Source organism: Camelus ferus, chromosome 20, assembly GCF_009834535.1.
Source record: "Camelus ferus isolate YT-003-E chromosome 20, BCGSAC_Cfer_1.0, whole genome shotgun sequence".
Lineage (NCBI taxonomy): Eukaryota > Metazoa > Chordata > Mammalia > Artiodactyla > Camelidae > Camelus > Camelus ferus.
Window position 1 is genome coordinate 40380061 of NC_045715.1, and position 26974 is coordinate 40407034.

The 26974-nt window shown below is 43.4% G+C and overlaps 1 protein-coding gene and 3 long non-coding RNA genes across 4 annotated transcripts; 3 read left to right on the plus strand and 1 right to left on the minus strand.

Annotated features, from left to right (window-relative positions):
- The first annotated feature begins 5000 nt into the window (after positions 1-5000).
- LOC116658351 lies at positions 5001-15674 on the plus strand. The gene is made up of 3 exons (XR_004313711.1): positions 5001-5278; positions 9188-9191; positions 15664-15674. It is a non-coding gene; the product is annotated as an uncharacterized LOC116658351 (long non-coding RNA).
- Positions 15675-15681: 7 nt separating this feature from the next.
- On the minus strand, positions 15682-16725 carry LOC116658346. Its single transcript, XR_004313705.1, has 3 exons — positions 16700-16725; positions 16470-16549; positions 15682-15912 (listed from the first exon to the last, which is right to left on the minus strand). It is a non-coding gene; the product is annotated as an uncharacterized LOC116658346 (long non-coding RNA).
- Positions 15711-16791, plus strand: LOC116658349. Its single transcript, XR_004313708.1, has 3 exons — positions 15711-15775; positions 16414-16502; positions 16658-16791. It is a non-coding gene; the product is annotated as an uncharacterized LOC116658349 (long non-coding RNA).
- Positions 16792-20293: 3502 nt separating this feature from the next.
- LOC116658129 (translation initiation factor IF-2-like) lies at positions 20294-23755 on the plus strand. Its single transcript, XM_032462361.1, has 5 exons — positions 20294-20617; positions 21446-21706; positions 21906-22387; positions 23348-23399; positions 23468-23755. Exons 1-5 carry the CDS (start codon positions 20321-20323, stop codon positions 23753-23755), a joined length of 1380 nt encoding a protein of 459 aa, XP_032318252.1. The 5' UTR covers positions 20294-20320.
- The last annotated feature ends 3219 nt before the right edge of the window (positions 23756-26974 follow it).

The window sequence follows — 26974 nt, forward strand, 5'->3', positions numbered from 1 at the left end:
GCAGGAAATCCTCAAGAGGGAGAACAAGATGGCAAGGCCAGCCCGAGTCCAAAGATAAAGGAAATGAAAGAAGACATTATGGCTGCATGATTATTTACTATCCACCAACCTCACTCACTGATAAATATAGCCAATGTCCTAGATTCCAGCCACTAAGATGAGCATGCTATTGATATATTAGAAAAAGCCACCATCCACTAAGTGTGATGAAAATGAAGGGTTAAAAGACAAACAGGACCACCATATCATGGTCTGTCAATCTGAAAGTCTAGCGAACTCCAAGACAGTGATGAGGGGACTGTAATTTTCATCCAATATCAAATACATCTGGAGGGGGCAGGCTGGTCACTGAAACAGATCCAAGAAAAAAAGCTGTCACCTCTGGAAGCTTCAACTGAATTCTAGCATCTTTAAGGTTGAGAATTTTGAGTGTTGGAAAAGAAAAAAACTGGATAGACTTTATACTTCAGTTCCTAATACTAGGTAACAGGTGGGACACGTGGCCTCTCTAGAAGATCAAGGACAAAAAAACTTTTACAAAGGTTCTGGACAATGCAAATACTGCGTGGTATATGTACTAGCAGATAATAATCCTTCAACAGTTGGAAAAAACAGAGATAATAGCAAGACTTCCCATTAGTAATCCAGCTAAATGACACAACTTAAAAGACCTAAGACTGACTACTAAGCTACGGGGAAGAGAGCGTTCTAAGTTCAGTGGATTTCTAGACTATTTCTAATACTAGGCATATGGAAGACATTCAACGAAATATGCTCTTTACTGGTTTAGTCTTCTTAGCATCAATTCTTCTGCTTAAGAGGCTTACCCCTCCCCACACCTCATACCAAATAATCCCTCAAGAGAAGCCCATTAGTCTTATCAAGGAAGTGTACCCTTTTTTTTTCTTCCAGAGAAGAGGTAATTAGGTTTATTTCTTTATTTAGTTAGTTTTTTGATGGAGGTACTGGGGATTGAACCCAGGACCTCATGCATGCTAAGCATGCACTCTAACACTTGAGCTATGTCCTATCCAAGGAAGTGTATCTTTTGATCACAGAAAATTAATGATTTCAAGACAGCCTACTTGTCTTTAAAAATATATTATACTAAACAAAATGAGGCTTTACTAACAACTACACAGAGAACACAAAAATGTAAAAAACGCCTCCAATTATGCCAAAACCCCACATATCTGACATTATTTCCTTTAGAATTCATTTGGGCAGAAATGATAGAACAACAACAACAAAGTCTGCTTTAAAACAATTCTGTTGATGCATGAATTTTAAAAGATTTACATAGTATTTAATTTGGTAATTTGATAAAATAGAAAATTAAATCATATGCAACTTTCAACTTTTAAAATTTTACTTCAGGTTCAAAGTCACTTTTTTGGGTATTTCATACATATGTAACTGTTTCATATGTCACAAAAGAGTATTTTGCTTTTCATAAACCCAACTGTCTTGTAAGGAGTTTAACTGAGTGCTCCCCCAACTGGACCATACATTCCTTGAGGAGTATATCCCAGCTCCTAGAAGGCAAACTGCATAAAACAAGAGTCCAACAAATAGTTGTTGAATGAATGAATGATGTTGCCAATATGCGGCTCAGAATAGTTCCCTTGATCTAGGGGTGAAATCTTAGCAGGAACATGGAATATTTTATAAATATTGATTAAGTTTTGGATAGGACCTGGAGATTAGCAGAACTGCTCTGCCTAACAGAGGGAGAAGAATTTGGAAGTTCTAAGGGGAAATTCCGGAGCAGAAGGTAGCCAACAAGCCTGGGCTCTCAGAGCCAGAATTGTCCAAGAGGCAAACACCGACAGCAGCACTGTAGGGAAGGCCAGGAACCTGCCTGTGCTTCTCCCTCCTCCACTGCCACACCCTCCCTGGCCAGATAATTCCTCTTAATCTTCACCAGCTCCCATCCCTGAAAAAGGCCAAAGCTCTCTATTAAATATTCTCCAATACTTATACCTTCTTTATAGCACTTATCACATTAGAATTTTACAACAATTTGTGTGCCTGCCTAATTACCTGGCACCCTTACTGGTCTATACACCCCACGAAAATGGGAACCTGCCTATTTCTTACGCATCTGTGACTACCCAGCACCCAGCACAGTGCCTGACTCATTAAATACTTTTCAATGAAAAATAATACCTAATACAGATTTTTAAAGACATTAATAATGGATGGATAATGTTAAACCTTTCCTTCTCTCTCCCAGTGAGAGCCTCAGAAAAGTCTACATCAGTCTCTAATGCTTCTGTTGGAGAGGACTTTATTGGAGGAATCAGACAGTGTCTTGAGTTTCATATCTGGGACAACATGATACAACACAACTTTGGCATTTAAAGAGAAAAGGGATCAGAGGCCAGAAGAGCTATGAAGAATTAAGTCCTGGGACTGGGATTTCTCAGATAGCCTAGGAGAAGTTTTGGACTTTCAAAACCATGGAATTGGGAGATCTGAGGTACTCTTACCTGGACTGCAAGGGCTGGAAGACTCCAAATGACCCCTGGGCTACACATATATAAACTAGACCCTTAAAGGCTCACTTAAAAACACAGATCTAGGCAAGAAGAATATTACCTATGAGCTTCAATGGAAGGAATAACAAAAAAAGCAAAACTCGATAGAAGGTTAAATAGTAAATTAAAAACAAATTATGTTCTTAATAATATTTCATACCTTTATAAATACTGTAAACTTACAACAACGGAAACTTTTTTCAAATTCTGTTCTTTCAGGATAATTAAAATACATTATTATAATAAAGGTTACATGACTGTTCATAAATCTTCTTTAGTCATCAGATTAAATTATCCCAAGAATCAATCAATTAATTAATGAGCTAAGTCAAGAAACAGTCACTGAATGCCAACTCTGGGCCAGGCACTGGACTAGGAATGGGAAACCATCAATTATTCAGTCTGCTAAATGTAATTCCAAACAGATGAAATACTTCTGTAATTTTATAATATTACATAACACATTGTAGTTACAGATAACTTCATTTCAACACGCTTCCTGAAACTACTATATATGTGACACAACGCAAGGTGTATGTGGGACAAAAAGATGGCCAAGCTCTGCCCTGAAAGAGTGAGTGCTCCAATACATACATTTAAAAATTTTCTAAATAATCCAATCTAAGAGCTTTATACTTATAAGTTAATTGGATGGAGGTTAAAAAAAACTGAAGAAAATACATCAATGCATCTACCTGTTTTCTTCTTATAACAGATGGTACAGCTTGATGAAAATACATTCTTAATCATACTAATAAAAAGAAGCCATATGGCATTGAACCTTTTCAGCTCTAAGAAGGTGAATCTCAGAGTAAAATCCTTGGACAAATATGAATTAAGATTTATGGTTAGCATGATATATGAGCTACATGATTTGCCATAAAGAGGAGAAGGAGCCAGTCCCAGGTGTCAGACTTTTCAGTGAAAAGCAATCCCACAACTATTAAGAGATTCATGACATGTCTCTCACACAGGTACCATAGACAACTCCACAGATCCTGCAATGTTTTGTCCCCAGGTCAAGGAACTTATCTAAACCACACAATGACTAGTTCAACCCCTCTCAAAGGGACGAACTTTTCCAATAAAAGAAAAATAAATGAAATGCCAGCTACTTTAAATCAAGCACTTAACTAACGTGTTGCTACTTAAATTGCACAGATCAATATTCTGGCCTAAGTTCAAGGGAAGCATGAATGTAAATGGGGGTCCTAATGAATGAGCTCTATTTGGAGAATAGCTTTAAGATAAATACATTACTTTGCAGGTCTCAAAAAAAAAAATCTTCTGATTTTGCTAAGAACAGGGCTTACATGTTGTTGGAAGTTACTAGAAAATCAACTATGCATTGTAATTTCAATTGATACACCTTCTTTACATATATTTCAAAACCAAGACAATACTGAATTCTCTCTCACACTGACACTACCCTGGGGTATTCCACAGACTTCAAGACTTTGAAAAAAAAAATCCAAAAATGAACATCTCCAGAAATAATGGGCATCCAGAACCGTGACTTTAGTGAAAGCAGCCAGCAGGGCACATTAGACTCCACTCTTGCTGCTGCAGCTGGGCCTGCCAAGTCTGTCAGTGGGCCAAATTGAGGCTGGTAAACTTACAAATACGTCTTTCTTTTCAAAAGGATTAGGAGCCTCCAAAATACATTCATCTTGAAGTCTGAGTAACATTAAAGCTATGGGCAGTACTACTAAATAGGAACAAAGACTTCAAAAACAATACTACTGCATTCCCCTCAACCACCCCAAACTGGGAATCTTTACTTATGTAATTGATTTGATTTAATGAGTGACGTGAAGTCCTTTCTCCAAGACAGAAGTATAATCTGCTGGTTAGCCATTCTTTTAAAAGAGACTATTGCTTATCAAAGTTCTGTTTCTTTGCATCACTGGTCAGAAGACAATTTTACTAAGGATGACACCCCTACATCTAACTCACCACACCAGTTTTTGTTGCTGCTGTTCATTACCAGCATAAGCGGAGAGGAATGGCATATAGATACATGAAACACATATATAAGCATTACAGGATGTCCTCATTATTCAAGGACAACAGTTATCTAAAAAGGACTTTTTAAATCAATTCACTTAAAATAGAGATCAAAATTTCACACTGAATGTGGGAAAAAGGGTTTTCATTAAGTTAAAAAATTAAGAGATCAAATATAAGTGTATTTTATCTTCTATGTAACAAAATTTGAATAATAAGTGCCACTACATACAAACCAAAGTAGTAGCAGTAGTGGTGACGGCAGTAGTAAACAATTGTTAACATATCTTTTGATACAGTTTTTCAAACATTTTCTAACTTCCCTGGCATAATTATAGCGAAAGAGATTCTTCCAAAAATACCTGAATATCATGAAATTTCCCTTAATTTTTAATAGTCAGATCCTTCTCTTGAAATGTCTAACATGTCATTATTTTGGTGGATTTTCTCTTCTTCAGTTGTTCACTGGTCAACGCTGCCAGAATTTCGTTGCCAATGGCTCTGCGTGCAAGTCTGGCAGCAGTTCTTCAACATCACTCTTCTTGGTTTTATTCAATTTTTATCTCCTGTATTTTTGCAAAATCTGCCATTTGACTTTGCAATCAAGTACGATGATTTTATATCTTTCCAACAATCAGTGAAACATTATAACTAAAAGGATGGGCATGAATAGTACTCAGCAGGGATGAATGTTTGAGTGGGAACAAATTTTACATGTGGACAGTTCAACAGTGAACATTTTTATATTATGATGACTTCTGTTTCCCTCAGCAACCTTTGTGCCCACATGGTATGAGATGATAAGTAGTCAGATAACAAGGGTACCCATATATAAAAGGCCACAGTCATCATAGAAATACTTCTGTCTTCAGGAACTAGAAAAGTTTCTCAGGGGACTAGAAGCATATCCCAGAAGCACATACTAACATTCTACATTTTCATGTTGCCTGCCTGCATATCCCATCAGCACAGTATAAACAGACTGAATAAAATGATACCTAGTACGCATCTCACCCTTTGGAAATGATTTTAATCTGGCACCACTCACTAAGCATAACAGCAAAATTGAAATCTTGACTTATTAATTTAAGCATCCAAATGTATATCTGGCAGCTGCCAGGATCTGGATCTACTGAGGGGACTAAGTGCTTTTAAAAGATTAAAAAAATATGTAGCATATGGACATTATCCTATGAAGTGTGTGTGTGTTTTGATCATCCTGCAGTAAAAGCTATTCTGAAGTCCAGAATAAAACAATTTTTAAAAAATCTTTGAAGATTCACAAAAAAAACAAAGATAATGCCACAACTTGATAGAGATGGAAAGGACAGTATTACTGTGTTTTAAAAAACCTTTAGAGTCAAACAGACCTGGGCTTCAATCCCAGATGTTGCCATCTAGCTGTGAAATTGTAAGTTCATTACGCTCTCCAAGTCTCACTTTTCTCATTTGTGAAATACAATAGTTGGACAATAATGCTTAGTTCCCAGGTAAGACCAGATGAAATACTTAAAGTGTGTGGGAAATTGAGGGTATTACCTATGCTACAAATCATATCTAAGCTAATAAACAACTTCCCTCCTTCTTCCAGGCATTATGACAGTATATAAGCTTCCAAAAGTCTCTGATGAGGCTTCATCTGTCTATCAAAACAAGGTTATGATATCATTATGTGGACTTTGTTAGAATCCCTTGATAAAGACAGAATTATATACAAAACTTCTAAGAAGCAATGATGTCGCACACCAAGCACATATCTGCCAAGCCTTACATCTAAAAGGGAAGATGTTATTTAGATATATCAATGGGTTCTTTCCCAGTGACATTATATGGTATTACTGTCTTTGAAGCTAGACATACATGTGTTAAAATCCTAGATCTTTCTGGTTTTGAGATCTCTGGCAAAGCACTTAACCTTTCTGAAGCTGTGTAAAATGATAATAATCAAACCTATCTTCAAGAGCTGTTTTAAGAACTTAATCTTGTTCTTTAAGCTGTTTAGGAACATAAAACAATTTATGTAAAAGTACCTAGTACTCAGAAGGCATCCATCTTATCACCAACACTCCACAGATAATATCATTTTAAAAATAAGACATCTACAATTCGTATTTAAAAAAACAAACCCAAAATGTTCCAAGGATCAATATGTGATTCAGAGACCTTCAGACCGACTCAGATTCTGCAGGGTATGTTTTAAAATACATTATGACAGCAATAAAACACATTCCTAAGGTCTGTTCCTAAGATGTCATATCTATTGGTCATTTCTTCTCAAAGATGACAACATAAATAACAAACCGATGAACTCAATGGGATAACAGTCAAATAATGAGTACTGTTCAGTGACAATGTTCAAAATAATCTCTCCAATGACCAAGCAACTGACAAGTCTGCAAACATTGCATCATCCTTCTAGATAGGATGTGGGCAATGGCAATAAGCACCATCTGGGCCATATTCTGTTTCAATTAAACCTACTGCTTTTTCTTAGTTTGCTTTCTTTCTAGATTCTGGGCACACACATAGGTTTACATAACTTTTATATTTAAAGATAAGCCCTAGGATCTGTTTTCAAGAACTGTACGAGAGTCAGAAAATAGCTACATCTTGTTCATAGTTAATAGTCATGTCAAAAAAGCTGTTTTCACATCCATTTTAAAATGGCAGTGGTGGTCAAGGCAGTGGTGCCAACATAAGACAAAAACAAAAAGCAGAAAACAGTACCTGGATGTGAGCAATTATTATTACTGTCCAGGAGCAGTTTTCTCTAGACTCCTCTTTTGGGTCTTTGCAGTCTTCACTTTCTTGCCCCTCCCATCTTCTAATGCACAGGACTAGCCCAACACCCACTCACCCCTCAACCACTTATTTCTCTGAACCTAAGCAACTGAATTTCACCAAGGAAAACCACACCAGGCAGATGGACTCACTACTGACAGATCATGCTGACCAGTCTCAGTCAACCTGGCCTGCATGATACAGTTTCCCCAAAAGCACGTTCTTCCACTGTCTGCAACACCTATTTCCTACCTTTCTCCAAGCCACTCAAACCTCCAACTTCCCTCTCACGCTCAGCTGAGGATTTTGTTCCATTCATCCTAAAGAAAAGAGAAGCCATCACACTGACACTCCAGTCTGGAATCGGATTAGTCTTCTCTTTCTTTCCTCCTTCCACACAAAATTAAGTCATCCCTTATTTCTTTGACTATCTTTTTATTTCCCTCTTCAACTTCCCTACTGATCTCCCTGCTTCTACTCCCACCACCTCAATGCAGTCCCCACAAAACAGACAACGTCTTTTAAAAACTTAGATCAGATCATGTCACATGCTTGCTTAGCACCTTCCCAGGGACTGCACTTTCAATAAACTACAACCTCTTTAATGTGGCCCCCCGGGGTCCTGAACAACCTGGTAATTACCCACCTCCTCCTCTACCTCACCACTGCTCTCCAGCCACACTGACTTCTTTTTATTTCCTTACACAGGCCAAGCTCTTTCCCTTCTCAGTGCTTTCCTATTTGTTTCTGCTCCAAACACTTTCCCCTTTTGTCTTTACCTACTTAATGTCTAATCATCACTTAGGTCTCTACTTAAACATCACTTCCCTCAAAGACCTCCCCTGGCTTGTCCGACTGAAACTGCGTTCTGCTTTGGCACTAATGCTCACTTTTATTTCTCCTTCTTTGTATTTATCATAGCCTATGATTCTTCCTTTACTTGTCATTATTTTGTTTAACACCTGACTCTCCTACTAAGCTATAAACTTCAAAAAGGGAGGGGATGTACAAGCTTCTGCACAGCAAAGGAAACCATAAGTAAAACAAAGAGACAACCTACAGAATGGGAGAAAATTTTTGCAAATGATGAAACCAACAAAGGCTTGATCTCCAGAATATTGAAGCAGCTCATACGACTTAATAAGAAAAAAACAAACAACCCAATCCAAAAATGGACAGAAGACCTAAACAAGCAATTCTCCAAGGAAGACATACAAATGATCAATAGGCATGAAAAAAATGCTCAATATCACTAATTTTCAGAGAAATGCAAATCAAAACTACAATGAGGTATCACCTCACATCAATCAGAATGGCCATCATTCAAAAATCCACAAATGACAAATGCTGGAGAGGCTGTGGAGAAAAAGGAACACTCCTACACTGGTGGTGGGAATGCAGTTTGGTGCAGCCACTGTGGAAAACAGTATGGAGATTCCTCAAAAGACTAGGAATAGACTTACCATATGACCCAGGAATTCCACTCCTGGGCATATATCCAGAAGGAACCCTACTTCAAAAAGACACCTGCACCCCAATGTTCATAGGAGCACTATTTACAATAGCCTAGACATGGAAACAGCCTAAATGTCCATCAGTGGATGACTGGATAAAGAAGAGGTGGTATATTTATACAATGGAATACTACTCAGCCATAAAAATGACAACCTAATGCCATTTGCACTGACATGGATGTTCCTGGAGAATGTCATTCTAAGTGAAGTAAGCCAGAAAGAGAAAGAAAAATACCATATGGGATCACTCGTATATGTAATTTTTAAAAAAAGAAAGAACATAAATACAAAACAGAAACATTCTCATAGACATAGAATAGAAACTTGTGGTTGCCAAGTGGGAAGGATCGTGAATGGACAGACTGGGATTTGAAAATTTGTAGATACTGACAGCCATATGCAGAATAGATAAACAAGATTATAGTGTATATCACAGGGAAATATATAGAAGATCTTATGGTAGCTTACAACACACAAAAAAGAATATATGTATGTTCATATATAACTAAAAAATAGTGCTCTACACTGGAATTTGACACAATGTTGTACAATGACTATAACTCAGTTAAAAAAAGTTTAAAAAACAGAGAAAAATGCACACACATAATAGAATATTAAACAGCCATTGGAAAAGAATGATATTTTTGCCATTTGTGACAACACTGGTGGACCTGGATTGTATTATGCTTGGTGAATTAATTTAGACAGAGAAAGATAAACATTGTATGTGTTCTCTTATATGTAAAATCTAAAAATAAAACAACAAATTAATATACCAAAACAGAAACAGACTCTTAGGTATAGAAATAAACTATTGGTTCCCAGAAGGGAGAAGTATGGGTAGAAAGGCAAAGTTAGGGAATGGAATGAAGTAAAATCTACTAGGTATAAAATAAATTAGAAAGAAGAATGTTATGTACATTACAGTGAATATAGCCAATATTTTATAGTAGCTTTCAACGGAGCATAATCTGTAAAAATATTTTATCATTTTTTGTACAGCTGAAACTAATATAACATTGTAAACCAACTACAATTCAAAACAAAATAAAGTGAAATAAAATGGTAAAAAAAAAAAAAAAAAAAAAAGGGAGGGGATGTATGTTTAAAGCTCTCCACTGCAACTCCAGTACCCAGCACGGTGCCTGTCATGTAGCAGGCATCTGATAAGTATTTGCTGAATAAACAAAGAAAAAAATAGTTTTATTTCATTTGGGAAGATCAAGCAAGATTTCCTGGAGGAAATGGCATTTTAGCTTACTAAATGAAGGGACAAGATTTCAGCAGTAGAGATGAAAGAAGAACATTTCAGAAAGAGGAAATTGTTTGCAACCAAATGTTTGGTACTAGTTAGAGATGTTGTAATTCAAAATCCAAAACAATTCTGGCACCAAGTGTAAGATAAAAATCTCACTAGAGAAAAGTGAAGCAGATGAAATAGCAAAATGTCACCATTTATTTCTTAAGTAATAATTCTGCAACTAACTCAAACTGGCTCCCTCACACCTTCTCTCCACCAATGTCATCCACTTCCCAGCCTCCTAGGTTCTAAACTTTGAAGCTCTCTTTCACCCCCCCCTTATTCAATCATTTACCAAGTTTGACTGGTTTTTCCTTTGAAATGTCTTTCACAGCTATCCTTTTTCTTCATTTTAACCAGATATCCTAATTCAAGCTCCCTTCACATATGGAGTTACTACAACCTTCTCTTAAATCAGGGTTTCTCACCGTTGGCACTACTGACATTTTCAGCTGGATGATTCACTGTTTGTTGTAGGGGGCTGTCCTTTGTTGTAGGGGGCTGTCCTGTACACTGCAGGATGGTTAGCAGCACCCTTGGCTTCTACCCACTAAAGACCAGTAGCACTCTTGACTGTGACTGCCATAAATGTATTCAGACATTGCCAAATGTCTTCCTGGGGAGCAAAACCACCCCTGGTTGAGAATCAGTTTCCCAGATGGCCCCACAGGAAAAGCTCTCTAAAATTACCCAATCAAAATTCAACCCATCCTTTCAGGTCAACTCAAATTTCGTTTTCTATGAAAACATGGATGCTTATCAACAAACAGATGCACAGTTGTTTTACTTTACAAATAATCAAAAATTTGCCAATAAAACAGATGAGAGACCATGGTTTACTTACCAGTTTGACAAAAGATTAAGAAATAATGATAACGCCCACTGTTGACAAGGATGTGGGGGAAAAGTACTATCATAATCTGCAGGTGGGAATAAACCAGTACATGCTTTCTTTGGCATTTACCATTGTTTCACACTTGAAGACGATCTTACCTTTTCACTCTACTTATATGAAGAGATAATCAGATACGTGTGCAAAGACATATCTCTACGACTGTTCTATAATGGTAAAACCGGAAACATTCTAAAAGTCCCCCAATAGGGGACTAGTTAGGTAAACATCAGTGTATTTAGAATATTGCGCTATTGTCAAAAAGGATAAAGCAGATATTTGTGTACTGACATGGAACAACAGCCATAATGAATATACGTATGTGCAAGGTTTCAAAATAATGTGTAGTATATGAAACCATTTTTATAAATAACATGTTTATGTATGTTTACACACAGGAAAGACTAGACAAATGTATGTTAAAATATTAACACAATTTCTATATCCCAATCATATTTTAAATGTATTAAATTTCTCAGTTTACTTAAGGCAGGCTTATATATTTATTTACTACCTTTATTTCAGGCAAATATTCTGAGTTGGAATATTCTGTTCTGAGCCATTTTTACCCTGGAGAAATCAAACGGTAAAAAGGAAGTTTACAGAGAAAAATATATTTGTGTGCATTGCAGCTTACCGGTGTGATGCACCCATGAATCATACTGAAAATATGCCCCTTGAAATCAAGAACACAATGTTTATACAAAGAATGTTCCCCGAAGTTCCCCAATAAAGAAAAGTGTTTAATCAAAATATTTGTTGACAGCTGGTTAGTGCTGATTCTAAAGTAGAAAAGAAAATCAGTGTCATTGTAGACTTCCGTTTTGTGTACAACAGCTGATTATGCAAATTAGCCCAAAATGGAGACTCATTATCTGTTTTACACTTCAAGTGCGATTTTAAGCACCATAGGTATATATGCACACACACATCCAGAACACACATATATTTCAACAAACCATGCACATCATCTGTTCAAACCTGGGAAACGCATGCATGCTTCTACAACATTAAATGGAAGGCAGATGGTAGGCACTGATCAACAGAAATAAAGTGAAATCCTTCTAAATCCTGCTCCCCCTAACATTCCTTCTAATTTTTTCTTTGGAAAGATAACAAGCAGTTCTTCATTACTGTTGATTTGCAACTTCAGAATTACAATAGGCAATGCAAAAGAGGATTTCAAAGAGAAAAAAAATGTCTTTTAGTACAGATTCTCTTTTATAGTCTTAGGCAGGAGATAACACTAACTTTGAAACTCACAGCTTACTGTAGTTTTATTAGTATCTAATGTGTAAATTAGCTCTTTCTATAACTGGAGGTTTAGCTTTCAAAATACGTAATTACTGATCATTTTAGCCTGCATCACATTTCTTTTGCAGGGTGAAATGAACTAAAACAGCTGTTACATCCTAATAGCTTCGTAATGTGCATAGAATTTCTATGACTATTAGAAATTAAACCTACAGCTTCCTATCAGGCAGAATATATTCATGTGTATATACGACCCACATTATATGGAAGAATAATTATTAACTTATGAAATTGTAATTTGAAACATAATGAAGTAACGATGCTAGAGAAAATATTGCAACTCTTAAATGAGGTCAAAGCTGCTGGTCTACATCGATCGGTTTCCCCCACCTTTCCTCACATCAATAAAAATACTTTGGACCAAAGGAAGTCCAAGTGTTCATGCTACCACCATTCCTTGCAGGGATCGAGCCCTCTATTTTCATACTGGGAGATGAATTTTTAAAGGTGAACCAAGTCTGGCACTCTGCCCAGAATTCCTGGCAGCCGACAAGCAATCTGGTTTTACTTCTGGTCCACTGTCGCCTGAGCTAACCTTGTATCTACAGAAAGCACTCTGATCTAGGGAACTTATACCATTTATAATGATGGCTGAGAAAGCTCTGATGATTTTTATTAACCGTGGGACTTGTACATACAGTTCTCTTGAAGCATATTTTCAGTGGAGAGAATAAAATATTCCTATTTCCTAGTATCTCCTTCTAACATTGGAAATAACAGCAGTGTTAAAAGGATTTTTTCAGGAAAAAGTGATTATTATCCAGGCACCTGCCTTCAGGGATGTTGGAGGGTTAAAGAGATACAACAAGATATCTAATGAGCACCTACTATCAAAGAAATATACAGTGAGGTCTGGGAACCACAAAATAATTAGAGAGGTATACAAGATATATTATGTAACTAATGGCTAAATTGGGTGATTCGAGATATAAATGTTATGAACGGTCAGAGCAATCAATGCTAGGCAGTGTGGGGTAAAATTTGAATATACACAGGCCTAACTCTCCACTGAGAGAATTATTAACTACTTAGCCAGTATCTTTTTTAGATTAAACCATTTTCAAAATTAACAGGATTGGAAAATAACTATGTAATTCACAAATAAATCTGTGTCCAAGTTTTGTATTTATTTGTTTTATGCCTCCAAGATCTAGTAGTCCTTCCTTCCTCTCAGTCTTCTGAAAAGCAAAGTCAGTGAAGCTTTACTCCACTGATGTAATCTTGTTATTCACTCCAGAAGCTGGGATCTCTGTGGTCCTGGAAGCTCCAGCACCATTTCCACTAATTACTGGGTTCCTGCTCCCAGTTCCATAGCTCACCTTTGCCTCTGCTCCCTATGCTGAAGGCCCATGGCTCATATTAAGGAGCCTGGAGCCCCAGATGGCTTTGTGTTCTACTCTCCTTGCTTTCTACTTGATGGACCCACAGTCCCATGACCAACAGTTCAGTACCTGGCTTTCTGGTTCAGGATTTCTTAAGTCCCAAATAACTGTTGGGAGAGATGCAGAGTCAAAACAGATTCTGAAAGGAGATCTTGAATAGGAAAACAGATATACTGATGTTAATTTCCTTACAGGCAGCATGTACCCAACAATGAAGTACCAACAAAAATGTATTATTTTTCTATGCAAAAGACACATGACTCAAATCCTGGCTCCCAAATGAGGGATTTTTTTTTCTTCACTTCTTGGGAACTTTTACTATTCTCTGAATATTATTTGTGAAAATTAACCTAATTTATGGTTCTTCACAGGGAATCTAGTCTTGTTGAAAGAAGTTTAAGAAAATATGTAACTTTAACTAAAACCAAGCTCCAGATACCTGAAACAGTTTTACAGGGTCAAACAAAGAGAGAACTGTCAATCACATACAGTCTCTGAGCTTAGGGACATAGGTAGGAAGTATGGGCAGATAGTTGGTAAGTAGACGATTTTGACTGGTGAGACCAGAGTATTTTTGATAAGAACAAAAGATGAAGCTAGAGAAGAAGACCCAGTGATGGAGAGCTCTGGGTGAAGAGTTTAGATTTGGCCACGTCCACTGCAGATTCTGCCTTTGGGAAGAGAATACAGAGCATCCTTCCTCTCTTATTTTGCCTGCTCAACCCCTTGGTCCCTTAAGATTCAGTTCAAATCCTCTCTTCAGCAGGACCTCCTGCAACTCTGCTCTGGCATACCCTACACAGATCTTCATTATTGCACTTATTTTACTTTATCTATGTTTTGAAATTTGGCACTCCTATTATATCATGAAATTCTTGAGAGGAGCAACTGTGTCTTGTTCACCCTTTAATGCCTGGCACCTAAACTAAGTGCCTGCAATATAGCCAGTATTCAATAAATATCTGTTTGTTGAATGAATGTATGAATAAATAAGTCTGTAAGTAGCAGGGTAGTAGTGGAGAAAGAGAAAGGGGAAAAAGGATGTTTGATGATCAGCTAGGGAGTTACTATCTGAACTTGATCTTGGAACTAATCGCTTGGAAAGCAACTGTTACCACCACCAAATATAGCTCTTGCCCTTCCAGAATGAAAAACAGACAATGGCTGTTTGTGGCAGTAATAACAGGTCATTAGTGTTAATAACATCATCTCACATTTATTAAAGGATACTAATTTATATTCTAAAATTGTAAAATAAAATGCAAAGGAAAAGGACAACTCTGTTCTATTTTCTTATGTTCCAATTCCTTCACTACACACAAAAGCAGCTCAACATGTTATTATCCTTTAAAGAAAATAAAATTAAAAAGCCTGGATTCAACTGAATAACTTAAACACAAACAGCCATGTCTCAAAGGTCTTACTGAATATAAAACACAGTGGATTTTTTTTTTTTGGCCTATTGAGAGAATTCTAGGTGAAAATAATAAATACAAAATTCCTCAACTAAAAAAAAAAAGTAACTCAAGATGTAAAGGGATCATGTGAAGAGAAATTCCACAATATAAGAAACTTGTTTCTAAACACAAGTGAAGCAAAACAAATCAGGAGTTAAGAACATAAAGTTCACTCGGTAATAATATAGTCTAAAGTGATCTAATGGGGAACTAAGGGGCAGGAAAGTTCAAGGCTCTACTGACAAACTGACAAACCATAACTACAGAAAGGATTGCCACAACCCCTTTGAAGCAGGGACAGAAGGAGTGCAGGGAGACAATGAAGAGGAGACCCCACTTCAGGAATGGGACCACACAGAGGGTCCGGAAGGACAAAGAAAGACAGAGTGCAGGGGGGCAATGTAGGGTAGACCCCACATCAGGGATCCCACAGAGGGTCCAAGAGGGACAGGGACAGAGTGCAGGGGGGAATGAAGGGGAGAGCACAGCTCAGGGACCCCACATATGGTCCAGGAAGAACAGGGACAGACAGAGTGCAGGGGGGCAATGAAAGGGAGAACCCACCTCAAGGATGGGACCACCCAGAGTGTCCAGAAGGGACAGGGACAGACAGAGTGCAGGGGGGCAATGAAGAGGATACGCCACCTCAGGGATGGGACCCCACAGAGGGTCCAGAAGGACAACGAAAGACAGAGTGCAGGGGGGCAATGAAAGGGAGAACCCACCTCAAGGATGGGACCACCCAGAGTGTCCAGAAGGGACAGGGACAGACAGAGTGCAGGGGGGCAATGAAGGGGATACCCCAATTCAGGAACACCACACAGGGTCGAGGAGGGACAGGGACAGACAGAGTGCAGGGGGCAAATGAAGGCAAGACTGCACTTCAGAAATGGAAACCCACAGAGGGTCCAGGAGGGACAGGGATAGACAGAGTGTTGCGGGGCAATGAAGGGAATACCCAAACTCAGGGATGGGAAACCACAGACAGTCCAGGAGGGACAGGGACTTAGTGCAGGGGGTAATCAAAGGGAGACACCCACCTCAGGGATGGGACTCCACAGAGGTTCCAGGAGGGACAGGGACAGACAGAGTGCAGGGGGGGCAGTGAAAGGGAGACTCCCTCTCAGGGATGGGATGCCACACAGGGTCCAGGAGGGACAGGGATAGACAGAGTGCGGGGGGGCAATTAATGGGAGACCCCACATCAGGGACGGGACACAACAGAGGGTCCAGGAGGACAGGGAAAGGCAGTGCAGGGGGGCAGTGAAAGGGAGACTCCCACCTCAGGAATGGGACCCCACAGAGGGTACAGGAGGTCAGGGAAAACCAGAGTGAAGGGGGGCAATGAAGGGGAGATCTCACCTCAGAAACGGGGCCCGACAGAGCGTCCAGGAGGACAGGGACAGAGTGCAGGGGGATAATGAAAGGGAGGCCACACACAGGGACGGGACACAACAGAATGTCCAGGAGGACAGGGACAGAATGAGTGCAGGGGGGTAATGAAGAGGAGACCCCACCTCAGGGACGGGACACAACAGAGGGTCCAGGATGACAGGGAAAGCCAGAGTGAAGGGGGGCAATGAAGGGCAGACCCCACCTCCGGGACACCACAGAGGTCTTTTATTTCTGCTTCCTTTCTTCCTTAATTTTACATACAGTACAGGTACAAAAGGAAACAACATGTACAAAACAAGAGTAAACGTTTTCTCATGTGGTTTTGGAGACTGTCGCTGTCTCCAGTTCTCTGTTCCCTTTCCAAGGAAGCCCAGTCATCATTAGGTACACCTTTATGCTTCTCTCTCTTTCTTTCTTCCTTTCTTCCTTTCTTTCTAAGTTTCCTCATAGTTACCATGATAGTCTGCAAACTCCTGGCCCATAAACATACATACATGGGCCAAGAATATTATGTATACATCTAATGAGCCGGATGAAGTTTTACTTCTTTTGCTTGTATTTTCACCACTAAACTCCTTACATCCTAAACACTAACCCTTCACCCCAACCATATTCTTTTAATATTTACTCTTAACAAAACAACAAATATAATAAATATTTTATTAAAAGTGTGTTCTTTTGAGGGGCACAGGGAATTATCAATTTAATACAAAGTGAATGCTTTTAATTATGAGCATCAGAGTGTATCTTACATTGATTCATGATACCATGAAGATTAGTGAACAAGGAAACATGTAATAAGCATATTGCTACAGGTATATGTAGATGGGGTTTAGAAGAGAATCACAGAATTAAATTAATAATATAAAACAGGTTAAAAAAGGTAAGTTGCCTTTGAAAATGCTCAAATTTTTAACATACCTTATTAAAAATCTAGTTAAGAATTTGACAGGTATCCAATTAATGTAAAAAATAAAAAGGAATGAGATAGGTACTTAAATATAAGATTCAAAGCAAAGAAAACAACTCAAATACACATTTTAACTGCTGGAGGGACAACATGGTATCTTGATAACACAATTCAAATCTTTGCCCAAGATACTCATTTTTTCCCACTTTGTGATTAATTTATATATCTGAGCTGTATAGTAGAGATTTGAAGCAGAAGATTGAACTGGGGAAAAATACTTCTTGAAACAGCTATAGATTTTGAGTAAACACATAAATAATTCAATATGTTGGTTATATTAATCAATTAGTCTATATCCATAATTGTATTTTGTTATAGATATGTATGATACAAATTTTATGTATTGATATTTCTTTATAATTTCATTTTTTATCTGTTCTTTCATGTTCATTGCTTCTGCATTATTTACCTGCTATATTGTTTGTTCATACAAGTTTCTTTCTTATAGAAGTGTGCCTTTCATCGTCATGCACGTTTCCCTTTATTTTGTTAAATATCTCCTTTGTCTTGATATTACTTTTGCATTTTCAATATTATTTTTCTTTATATTTGACAGATATAATTTTGCCAACCACTTATTAGTACTTTATTATATTTTCTATCTTAAGATTTAATTTATATTTTAATTTAAATATAAAATTCATTGATATGAATGTATCTCAATATAGTTTTAATGGTCATTTTGTTACTTCACAACCGATTGCATATTTTAGTTTTATCTTGAATTTTTAATGTCAAGAAAGTTGACACTGTCATTCCTGTTTTATAAACAGATGTTTGTTTTTATTCTCGATCCCTTGCTTCCCTCAAATCTTCAGCTGAGATCAGTTTATTTTTGTGAAGTATAACCTTTAGAATTCCATCAGTGAGGGCATTTGGGCAGTAAATATTATCAAGTTTTACTTGTTCAAATGTATCTATTTTTTATGGACTTTTAAAAAAGATTTTTGTTTGTTTTGTTAATGGAGGTACTGGGGATTGAACCCAGTTTTATATTCCCTTCCACTAAATTCAAAATTATACACTCTGTTTGTTTAATGGTTAACCTATAATTTATATTAAGCATTGTTAACATTTCAACATATAAATTTAATTCAATCTTTTGCTTTCCTTTTAGCTAACAAAGACCTTAGATCAATGTCAATGCATTTACCACTCCAACCTTTCTGCTGTTTTCATGTTTTAATTATATTTTATTTAATCACAAGACATTTTATTACTATGAAGTGTGACTTGAATAGTGTTTACTTGCTTTGTTCATGGATGTCTTTCTTTAATTTCCTTTTCTTTGTTCTATTTCAGACTCCCTAGCTAGAATAACATTCCTTCGGCCTAAAGTTAATTCCTTTACAATTCTGTTTACACTTCCAAAAATTGAGAAGAAAATGGCCAACAAATAAATAGAAACATTAATGATATTTATGTAGTATTTTCACATAAAAATAAATAAATGTGACCCTTAAATATATGAAAAAAGCTTAAACCTATAAATCCTTATAATAAAGGATTTCAAAATAATATACTGCAAGAACATTATTCAGCTACCAAATTATCAACAAATGAAATGTCTGACAACATATTCTGTTGGCCAGCCTCTAAATAATGATGCATTCTCAAGCATTGCTGATGGGAATGAAAAACGGTCCAACTCTATGGAGGGGATTTTGCAATACCTATGAAAGTATACACACGGTCACCTTATAAATTCAGGAATCCTATTTCTAATAATCTGTCCAAAGATACAATGGCATGAACATAAAATGTTATATTTCATCTTTATTATACGAAAAAATTAAAAACAAGCATGTGGATGCAAGTAAAAATTCTGCTTTATACTTTTGAACTTGGAATCATGTATATATTTTACATAATTCAAAGTGAAATAAATAAAATAACCTAATATAACAATTATTAAAATTGAAAATAATGAAATGAAACCTATCTAACTATGTACAAACTTGGTGGCATAATCCCACTACGAGGAATCGTATTTGGGCAGTAAACCTACAATATTTTGGCTCTGTTGCTAGTAATGTATAGCCTGCAGTAAAAAAACAAACCTTTAGATAAATCTTAAGTTTCACATATTAAACTCATTATTTAAGTATTATGAATATGGCTATGTTGAAGTATTAGTATTCATGTGTGGGTAGGTAGATATCAGTAAATTGAAATAAAATGAATTAGTTACTGTGTTCCTTTTAATGTCATTAGGAATTAAGTTTTCAAGTGGAAAAGAGGTACAATTATAAAATCTAAGTAGTCAAATAAATTTTACAATGTTGAATTTCAAGGTTCTCTAAAAAATGCGTATTTCCAACTTTGTTCATTGAAGTGTCCTACAAGCAATGGCAACCCAGAAGACAAGCACCCAAACACCCAGATGATAGTCTCTAAATAGAATTCTGTACAATTTTAACTGTTATCCACTAATATTTGAAATATTATAACCTCAAACAATGGCCTCCATTCTCTCTCTCCCCTTCTCCTTCTGGAACTCTGACTAGATGGTTGAAACCTCACACTCTGTACCTCTTCATTTATCAGTAGGCTGAGTTAAATGCATCGCTTGAGTTTCCTGATCTTGATGATTTGAACTTTTGTCTGCAAAATGGCCAACTTGTAGATATAAAGTTTCAAACAATTATTTGGTTTTTATTCACTGTGCACTGACTAGCACCAAGAAAAGTTTTCAAGAAATCCTGAAATAAGAGATGGACTGATTTATTTTTAACTCTTACGGCCCTCTTCCCTCTGTCCCAGGGCTAATGCCCCACCGCCCCGCCCCCCGCCAGGCCCCGATCGGTTCCGCTCGGCCGCACTCGCCACGACCCGAGCAGCAGGAGCCCGAGCACGAGGGTCCGCGCTTCCGGAGGGAGGAGGGTGGCGCGCACGCACGCGCGGATACGCACGCGCGTAAACGCATGCGCGGATGCGCCTGCGCAGACGCCAGAACTGCCCGGAGCTTGAGGAAGCTGGGCATTTCTGCAGCGGCTCCCGAGGAAGAAGGTGGTCTGGGGACTGGGCTGCCGCTTGCCGTAACCTCCGCAGCCGCGGCCGGGCAGGTAAGGGGGCGCTGGTTGGGGCGTGCAGGTCGGGGAGCCGGCGGGTGGGGCCTGGGCTGCGCGGTTAGAGAGGCTCACGGGTTGGGGGTGCGTGGGTGAGGCCCCAACCGCGCGACCAGTCAGGACCCTGAGGCGAGTGCGGGCCGCCGCCGTGGTTCGTAGTGCCCCCCCCACTCCAACGTTAATAGTCCCTGAACCCCGTTTCTTTGCTGCAGCTTCTACCCGGCTTTGGGGAAGCGAATGCAGCCCCGGGAGGTGGGAGGGCGCCTGAAGGGCCCGGGAGTACTTCCGACCGGCCCTCAGGTCATGGCCTGCTCCCGCGAGGCGGTTGCGTTGCTGTCGCGGAGCTGCGGTAGGAAGGGGGTTGCGCGTGCGAACTCCTGGATTTGTTACCGATCCCTCGCGGCCTGGGGCGGCCTCTGCTACCCCATGTTCGCGGGGTGCACGTCTGGCGGTCAGTCGGCGAGGCTTTGTTGCCAGGGTGCGGGGGCGGCGGCGGGCGGTGGCGACGGGCGGCGGCGGACGGCGGACTTCAGCGGCAGCGGGCGGCGGCGGCCGCGGGCAGCGAGCTGCGGCGGCGGCCAGCGGCGACTGCGGACTGCGGCGGAGGGCGGCGAGCTGCGGCGGCTTGGAGAAGGTGTGCTCCTGGGAGCCAGCCAACTTGCTCCTATCTACCCCGTGTGTTCTGGGGGCGGCCTGTCCTGCCGCAGGTTCCCAGGACTCGGGGTATTGGGTATGGAGACCCGGCCGCAGGGGCAGCGGGATATTCCGTCCCCGCGGCCCCGCCCGGCCCGCCGCTCCGCCGCCCGTCCCCGCTTGGCCCGCCAGGCCCCGATCGGTTCCGCTCGGCCCCACTCGCCACATCCCGTGCAGCAGGAGCCTCAGCCCGAGGGTCCGCGCTTGCGGCGGGAGAAGGAGGGGCGCGCACGCACGCATGGGCGAATGCGCCAGCGCGGACGCCAGAAACTGCCCGGAGCTTGGGAAGCTGGGTGCTCCTGCAGCGGCTCCTTAGGAAGAAGGCGGTCTGGGGACTGGGCTGCCGCTGGCCGTCGCCTCCGCTGCCGCCGCCGGGCAGGTAACGGGGCGCCGGTGGGGGCGTGCAGGTCGGGGAGCCGGCGGGTGGGGCCTGGGCTGCACGTTTGGAGAGGCTCACGGGTTGGGGGAGCGAGGGTGAGGCCCCAACCGCGCGTCCAGTCAGGACCCTGAGGTGAGTGCGGGCGACCGCCCAGGTTCGTGGTGTCCCCCTCCCCAACGTTAGTAGTCCCTGAACCCCGTTTCTTTGCTGCAGCTTCTACCCGGGTTTGGGGAAGCGAATGCAGCCCCGGGAGGTGGGAGGGCGCCTGAAGGGCCCGGGAGTACTTCCGACGGCCCTCAGGTCATGGCCTGCTCCCGCGAGGCGGGTGCGTTGCTGTCGCGGAGCTGCGGTAGGAAGGGGGTTGCGCGTGCGAACTCCTGGATTTGTTACGATCCCTCGCGGCCTTGGGGCGGCCTCTGCTACCCCATGTTCGCGGGGTGCACTCTGGCGGTCAGTCGGCGAGGCTTTGTTGTCAGGGTGCGGGGGCGGTGGCGACGGGCGGCGGCGGACGGCGGACTTCGGCGGCAGCGGGCGGCGGCGGCCGCGGGCGGCGAGCTGCGGCGGCGGCCAGCGGCGACTGCGGGCTGCGGCGGCGGGCGGCAGCTGCGGCGGCTTGGAGAAGGTGTGCCCCTGGGAGCCAGCCAAGTTGCTCGTATCTACCCCGTGTGTTCTGGGGGCGGCCTGTCCTGCCGCAGGTTCCCAGGACTTGTGGCATTGGGTATGGAGACCCGGCCGGAGGGGCAGCGGGTGGTCCGTCCGCGCCGCCCGCCCGCCCCTCCGTCCGTCCCCACTTGGCCCGCCAGGCCCCGATCGGTTCCCCTTGGCCCGAATCGCCACATCCCGGGCAGCAGGAGCCCCAGCCATGGATTCCGCGCTTGCGGCGGCAGGAGGAGGGGCGCGCACGCACGCGCGGATGCCCCGGCGCGGACTCCCGAACTGCCCAGAGCGTGGCGAAGCTGGGTGTTCCTGAGAGGCTCCCGTGGAGGAACGCGGCCTGAGGTCTGGGTGGCCGCTTGCCGCCGCCTCCGCTGCCGCCGCCGAGCGTTTAAGGGGCGCTGGTCGGGGGCACGCAGGTCGGGAGGCCGGCGTGTGAAGCAAGAGCTGTGCAGTTGGAAGGTAGCGGTGCGTAGGTGAGGCCCGGGACTCGGGAACCGTTAGGATTTGAGGTGCGTCGGGGCCACCGCGTGGTTCGTGGTGCCCACTCCGCACCACTTTAGTCGTCCGGGAACGCCGCCTCTTTGTTGCCGCTTATACCCGGGGGAAAGCGTGTACCACCCAGGAAATGGGAGGGCACCGGACGTCCAGGGAACACCCACTGGCCCTCAGGCCATGGCCTGCTCCCGCGAGGCGGGTGCGGTGCTGTCACGGGCTGCGGTGGGATGGGGGCTGTACGTGCGAACTCTTGGAGTTCTTACTGGTTCCCAGCGTCCTGGGGCGGCCTCTGCTACCCCATGTTCGCGTGTTGGATGTCTGGCAGTCTGCCCCTGGGAGGCGAGGCTTTGCTGTCAGGGTGCGGAGGCGGCGGCGGTGGCGTGCGGCGGCGGGCGGCAGTGGGCGGCGGCGGCTGCGGCGTCGTGGAGAGGGTGTGCTCCTGGGAGCCAGCCAACTTGCTCCTATCTACCCCTGTGTTCTGGGGGCGGCCTCTCCTGCTGCAGGTTTCCAGGACTCGGGGTATTGGGTATGGAGACCCGGCCGCAGGGGCAGCGGGTTGGTCCGTCCCCGTCTCCCCCGCCCGGCCCCGCCTCTCCTCCGCCCGTCCCCTCTTGGCCCGCCAGGCCCCGATCGTTTCTGCTTGGCCCGACTCGCCACATCCCGGGCAGCAGGTGCCCCAGCCCGAGGGTCCGCGCTTGCCGCTGCAGGAGGAGGGGCGCGCACGCACGCGCCGATGCCCCTGCGCGTACTCCCGAGCTGCCCAGAGCGTGGGGAAGTGGGTGTTCTTGAGAGGCTCCCGAGGTGGAACGCGGCCTGAGGTCTGGGTGGCCACTTGCCGCCGCCGCCGCTGCCGCCGCCGAGCGCATAAGGGGGCGCTGGTCCGGGCGCGCAGTTCGCGAACCGGCGGGTGACGCCCGTGCTGCGCATTTGGAAGGTTAGCGGTGCGTAGGTGAGGCCCGGGTCTCGGGAACCGTTAGGACTTTGAGGTACGTCGTGGCCACCGCGTGGTTCGTGGTGCCCACTCACCACCACTTTAGTCGTCCGTGAACGCCGCTTCTTTGTTGCCGCTCATACCCGTGGAAAGCGTGTACCACCCAGGATGGGAGGGCACCGGACGCCCAATGAACACCCACTGGCCTTCAGGCCATGTCCTGCTCCCGCGAGGCGAGAGCGGTGCTGTCGCGGGGCTGCGGTGGGATGGGGTCTGCGCGTGCGAACTCTTGGATTTTACCGATTCCCCCGCGGCCTGGGGCGTCCTCTGCTACCCCATGTTCGCGGGCTGCACGTTGGCAGTCTGCTCCTGGGAGGCGAGGCTTTGCTGTCAGGGTGCAGGGGTTGCGGCGGCGGATTGCATAGGCGAGCGGCGGCGGCGTGCTGCGGCGTCGGGGAGAGGGTGTGCTCCTGGGAGCCAGTCGACATGCTCTATCTACCCGTGTGCTGTTTGTGGGCGCCCTCTGATGCTGGAGGTTCCCAGGACGCATGTTACTGGTCAATCTGCTCCCTGGAGGAGGGCGTTGTGTGGTCAGGTTGCGGGGGCAGCGGGGGCAGCGGGGGCGGGGGCGGCACCGTGGAGAGGGTGTGCTCCCGCCGGTTCCCAGGACACACTTCCTCATGTCAGTTGGCTCCTGGGAGGAGACAGCGTGAGCAGTGGGCAAGGACTTTCCGAGGACCAGGCTGTAGCCTAGGTAGGTAACTCTCCTTTCTTCTCTTGCTTCCTGAGTTGGTGGATGTAACGGCTTTCCCATTATAGGTTATTTCCAGATATTGAACCCAGGTTTCTGTGCTATACAGAAGAACCTTTTTAAAACTATTATGTATAGTGGCTAACATTTGTGAATCTCAGACTCCCACCCGATTTCTCTCTCCTCACCCTCTTTCCCTGCTAACCGTAAGATTGTTTACTAAGTCTGCAAGTCTGTTTCTGTTAGTAGGTGAGTTCATAGTGTCTTTTGTTTTTGATTGCACATGAGTGATATGGTATTTTTCTTTCTTTTTCTGGCTTACTTAGTATGGCAACTTCCAGATCGATGCATGTTGTTGCAAATGGCGTTATCTTTTTTCTTTTTTATGGCTTAGCAGTTTTCCATTGTGTGTGTGTGTCTATATATGTATGTATATACACCATATTGTTAAGATGGCCATACATAGAAGCTTTTACTTTGAGGAAGGAAATAGTCTGAAACCAGACAGTGGTGTTGGTCTCACAGCATTGTGAGTGCACTTAATGCTCCTGAATTGCAGAATTTAACATGGGAGAAGGCTAAAGTTTATTATTGTAAACTTAAACCATAAGAATAGAATATACTGTAATCGAAAACAAGAAATCTGACTCCATATTAGATGTGCTTGTTTGGCTTAAACACTGCCCTGTTTTCTAGGCTTAGTCTTGCCAGCTCTGCAGCTGTTGTAAAACAATGTTGCCTTTAGCCTGAAATAGACAGGAGAGCCTGTTCTCAAGGCTCTGACCTTTAAGGATGTTAACACTTTGCACTAACATAAAGACAATTTTTGCAGAATAGAAAATAACATTTATTTTGTTAGAGGTTTTACGGGGCAGCATGACCTGACCAACGTGGACAGCTGCAGACCAAGTTAATGGTAGACTAATGTCCTGGAGAACCATCTTCCCCAAGTCAGAATTCAGGCTCCTTTTCTAGTAAAAGGGGGAGGGGATGTGGTTGGTTGGTGCAAACTTCTTGGTGTAGGACTTTTTATGTTCTTGGAATCCTTTGCAGCTGTCCACGTGGGTCAGGTCACCATGCCCCTGTAAAACCTCCAACAAAACAAAGGTTATTTTCTATTTTGCAACTTGTTATCTTTATAGGAGTGCAAAAGTGTTCATATCCTTAAAGGTCAGAGCCTTGAGAATAGGCTCTCCTGTGAATTTCAGGCCAAAGGCAACGTTGTTTTACACAAGGTGCACAGCTGGCAAGACTAAGCCTAGAAAACAGCACCTTGTTAAAATAAAAGGAACAGATCTAATACAGAGTCAGATTTTTTCTTTTCTACTACAAAGCCTTTTGGTGAGAGGTAAGAGGATGTTTCTGAGCGGGTCCTCCTCTGCCCCAGGGAGAAACCCTGCTAGGTTCACCTTGGCTGTGGACCTGATCTGCAGAGAAAGTAACAAAGGTGATTATAATTACCTATCAAAGTCCCTTCAATTGCCTGTAAACTATATGGGGGAAGGGGGAGGCGACGTCTCATTGGCAGGTCAATTGTCAGTCTCTCCATATGCAAAGACCAGCTTTGTGGAGGGTTACAAGGTGGCCTGGCCAGTGCAGCTGCCGGCTTTGCTCTCTAGCTTTGGCTTGGACACTTTCGGAGCTCCCATCTCTCTTCCCTCTGCCCCAGCGTAAATGAACAGGGTCCCTGAACTCACCTGGGCTGAGCCTAGGCCATGCACATAGCTCACCCGCCTGCTATCTGTCCCCAGGCTCAGCTGCACCCCCCCCCCCCCCGCTGGTCCACGTGCCCAATGTCTCTGCCCTAAGGGTCCCGATCACCATCAGGGTCATCGACGAACCATGGCCCTCAGGCAGTGGTGGGCAGCCCGGGACCACCCTGACCCGCTGGCTCAGAGGAGGCAGAGAGCAAAGAGCAGGGGCAGGGTGCAGGGACAGGTATTGGGACCGCCTCCAACCCCACCCTCCGCACCCCATAGCCTCCAACACTAGCTGCACAGCAGCACACTAGGCGGGATCCTCCTCTGGTGGCAGTCTCCATGGAGACCAGAGCCCAGACTTCATTCAACCCTGCACATGGGGGGTGATGGGGGAGGGGGTCAGCTGGTGTAGGGGTGCACTGGGAGTGAGGGGGGATCCCACTGTGAGGGGGGCACGCTGAGGGGTGAGGGGCCGCTCAGAGTGGAATTGACCCCACTGAGGGGTGAGTGGGACCATCTCGGGATGTTGGGGGTCCTGCAGTGAGGCATGGGGGTGAGCTTGTGTGGAAGCCATAGGTTATGACCTAGCATGATGGAGTGTGGGGGCGGGGACCTCCGTGTGAGGGGGAGCCACATCTTGGGGGTCCGGTGGGAGACTTGGGAGCTTGGCTGGGGGTGGGGGGGCAGTAATGGGGTTGGGAAGGAAGGCGAGCAGGGGGAGTGGGGCTGGGGGTGTGGCCTGGCCCCG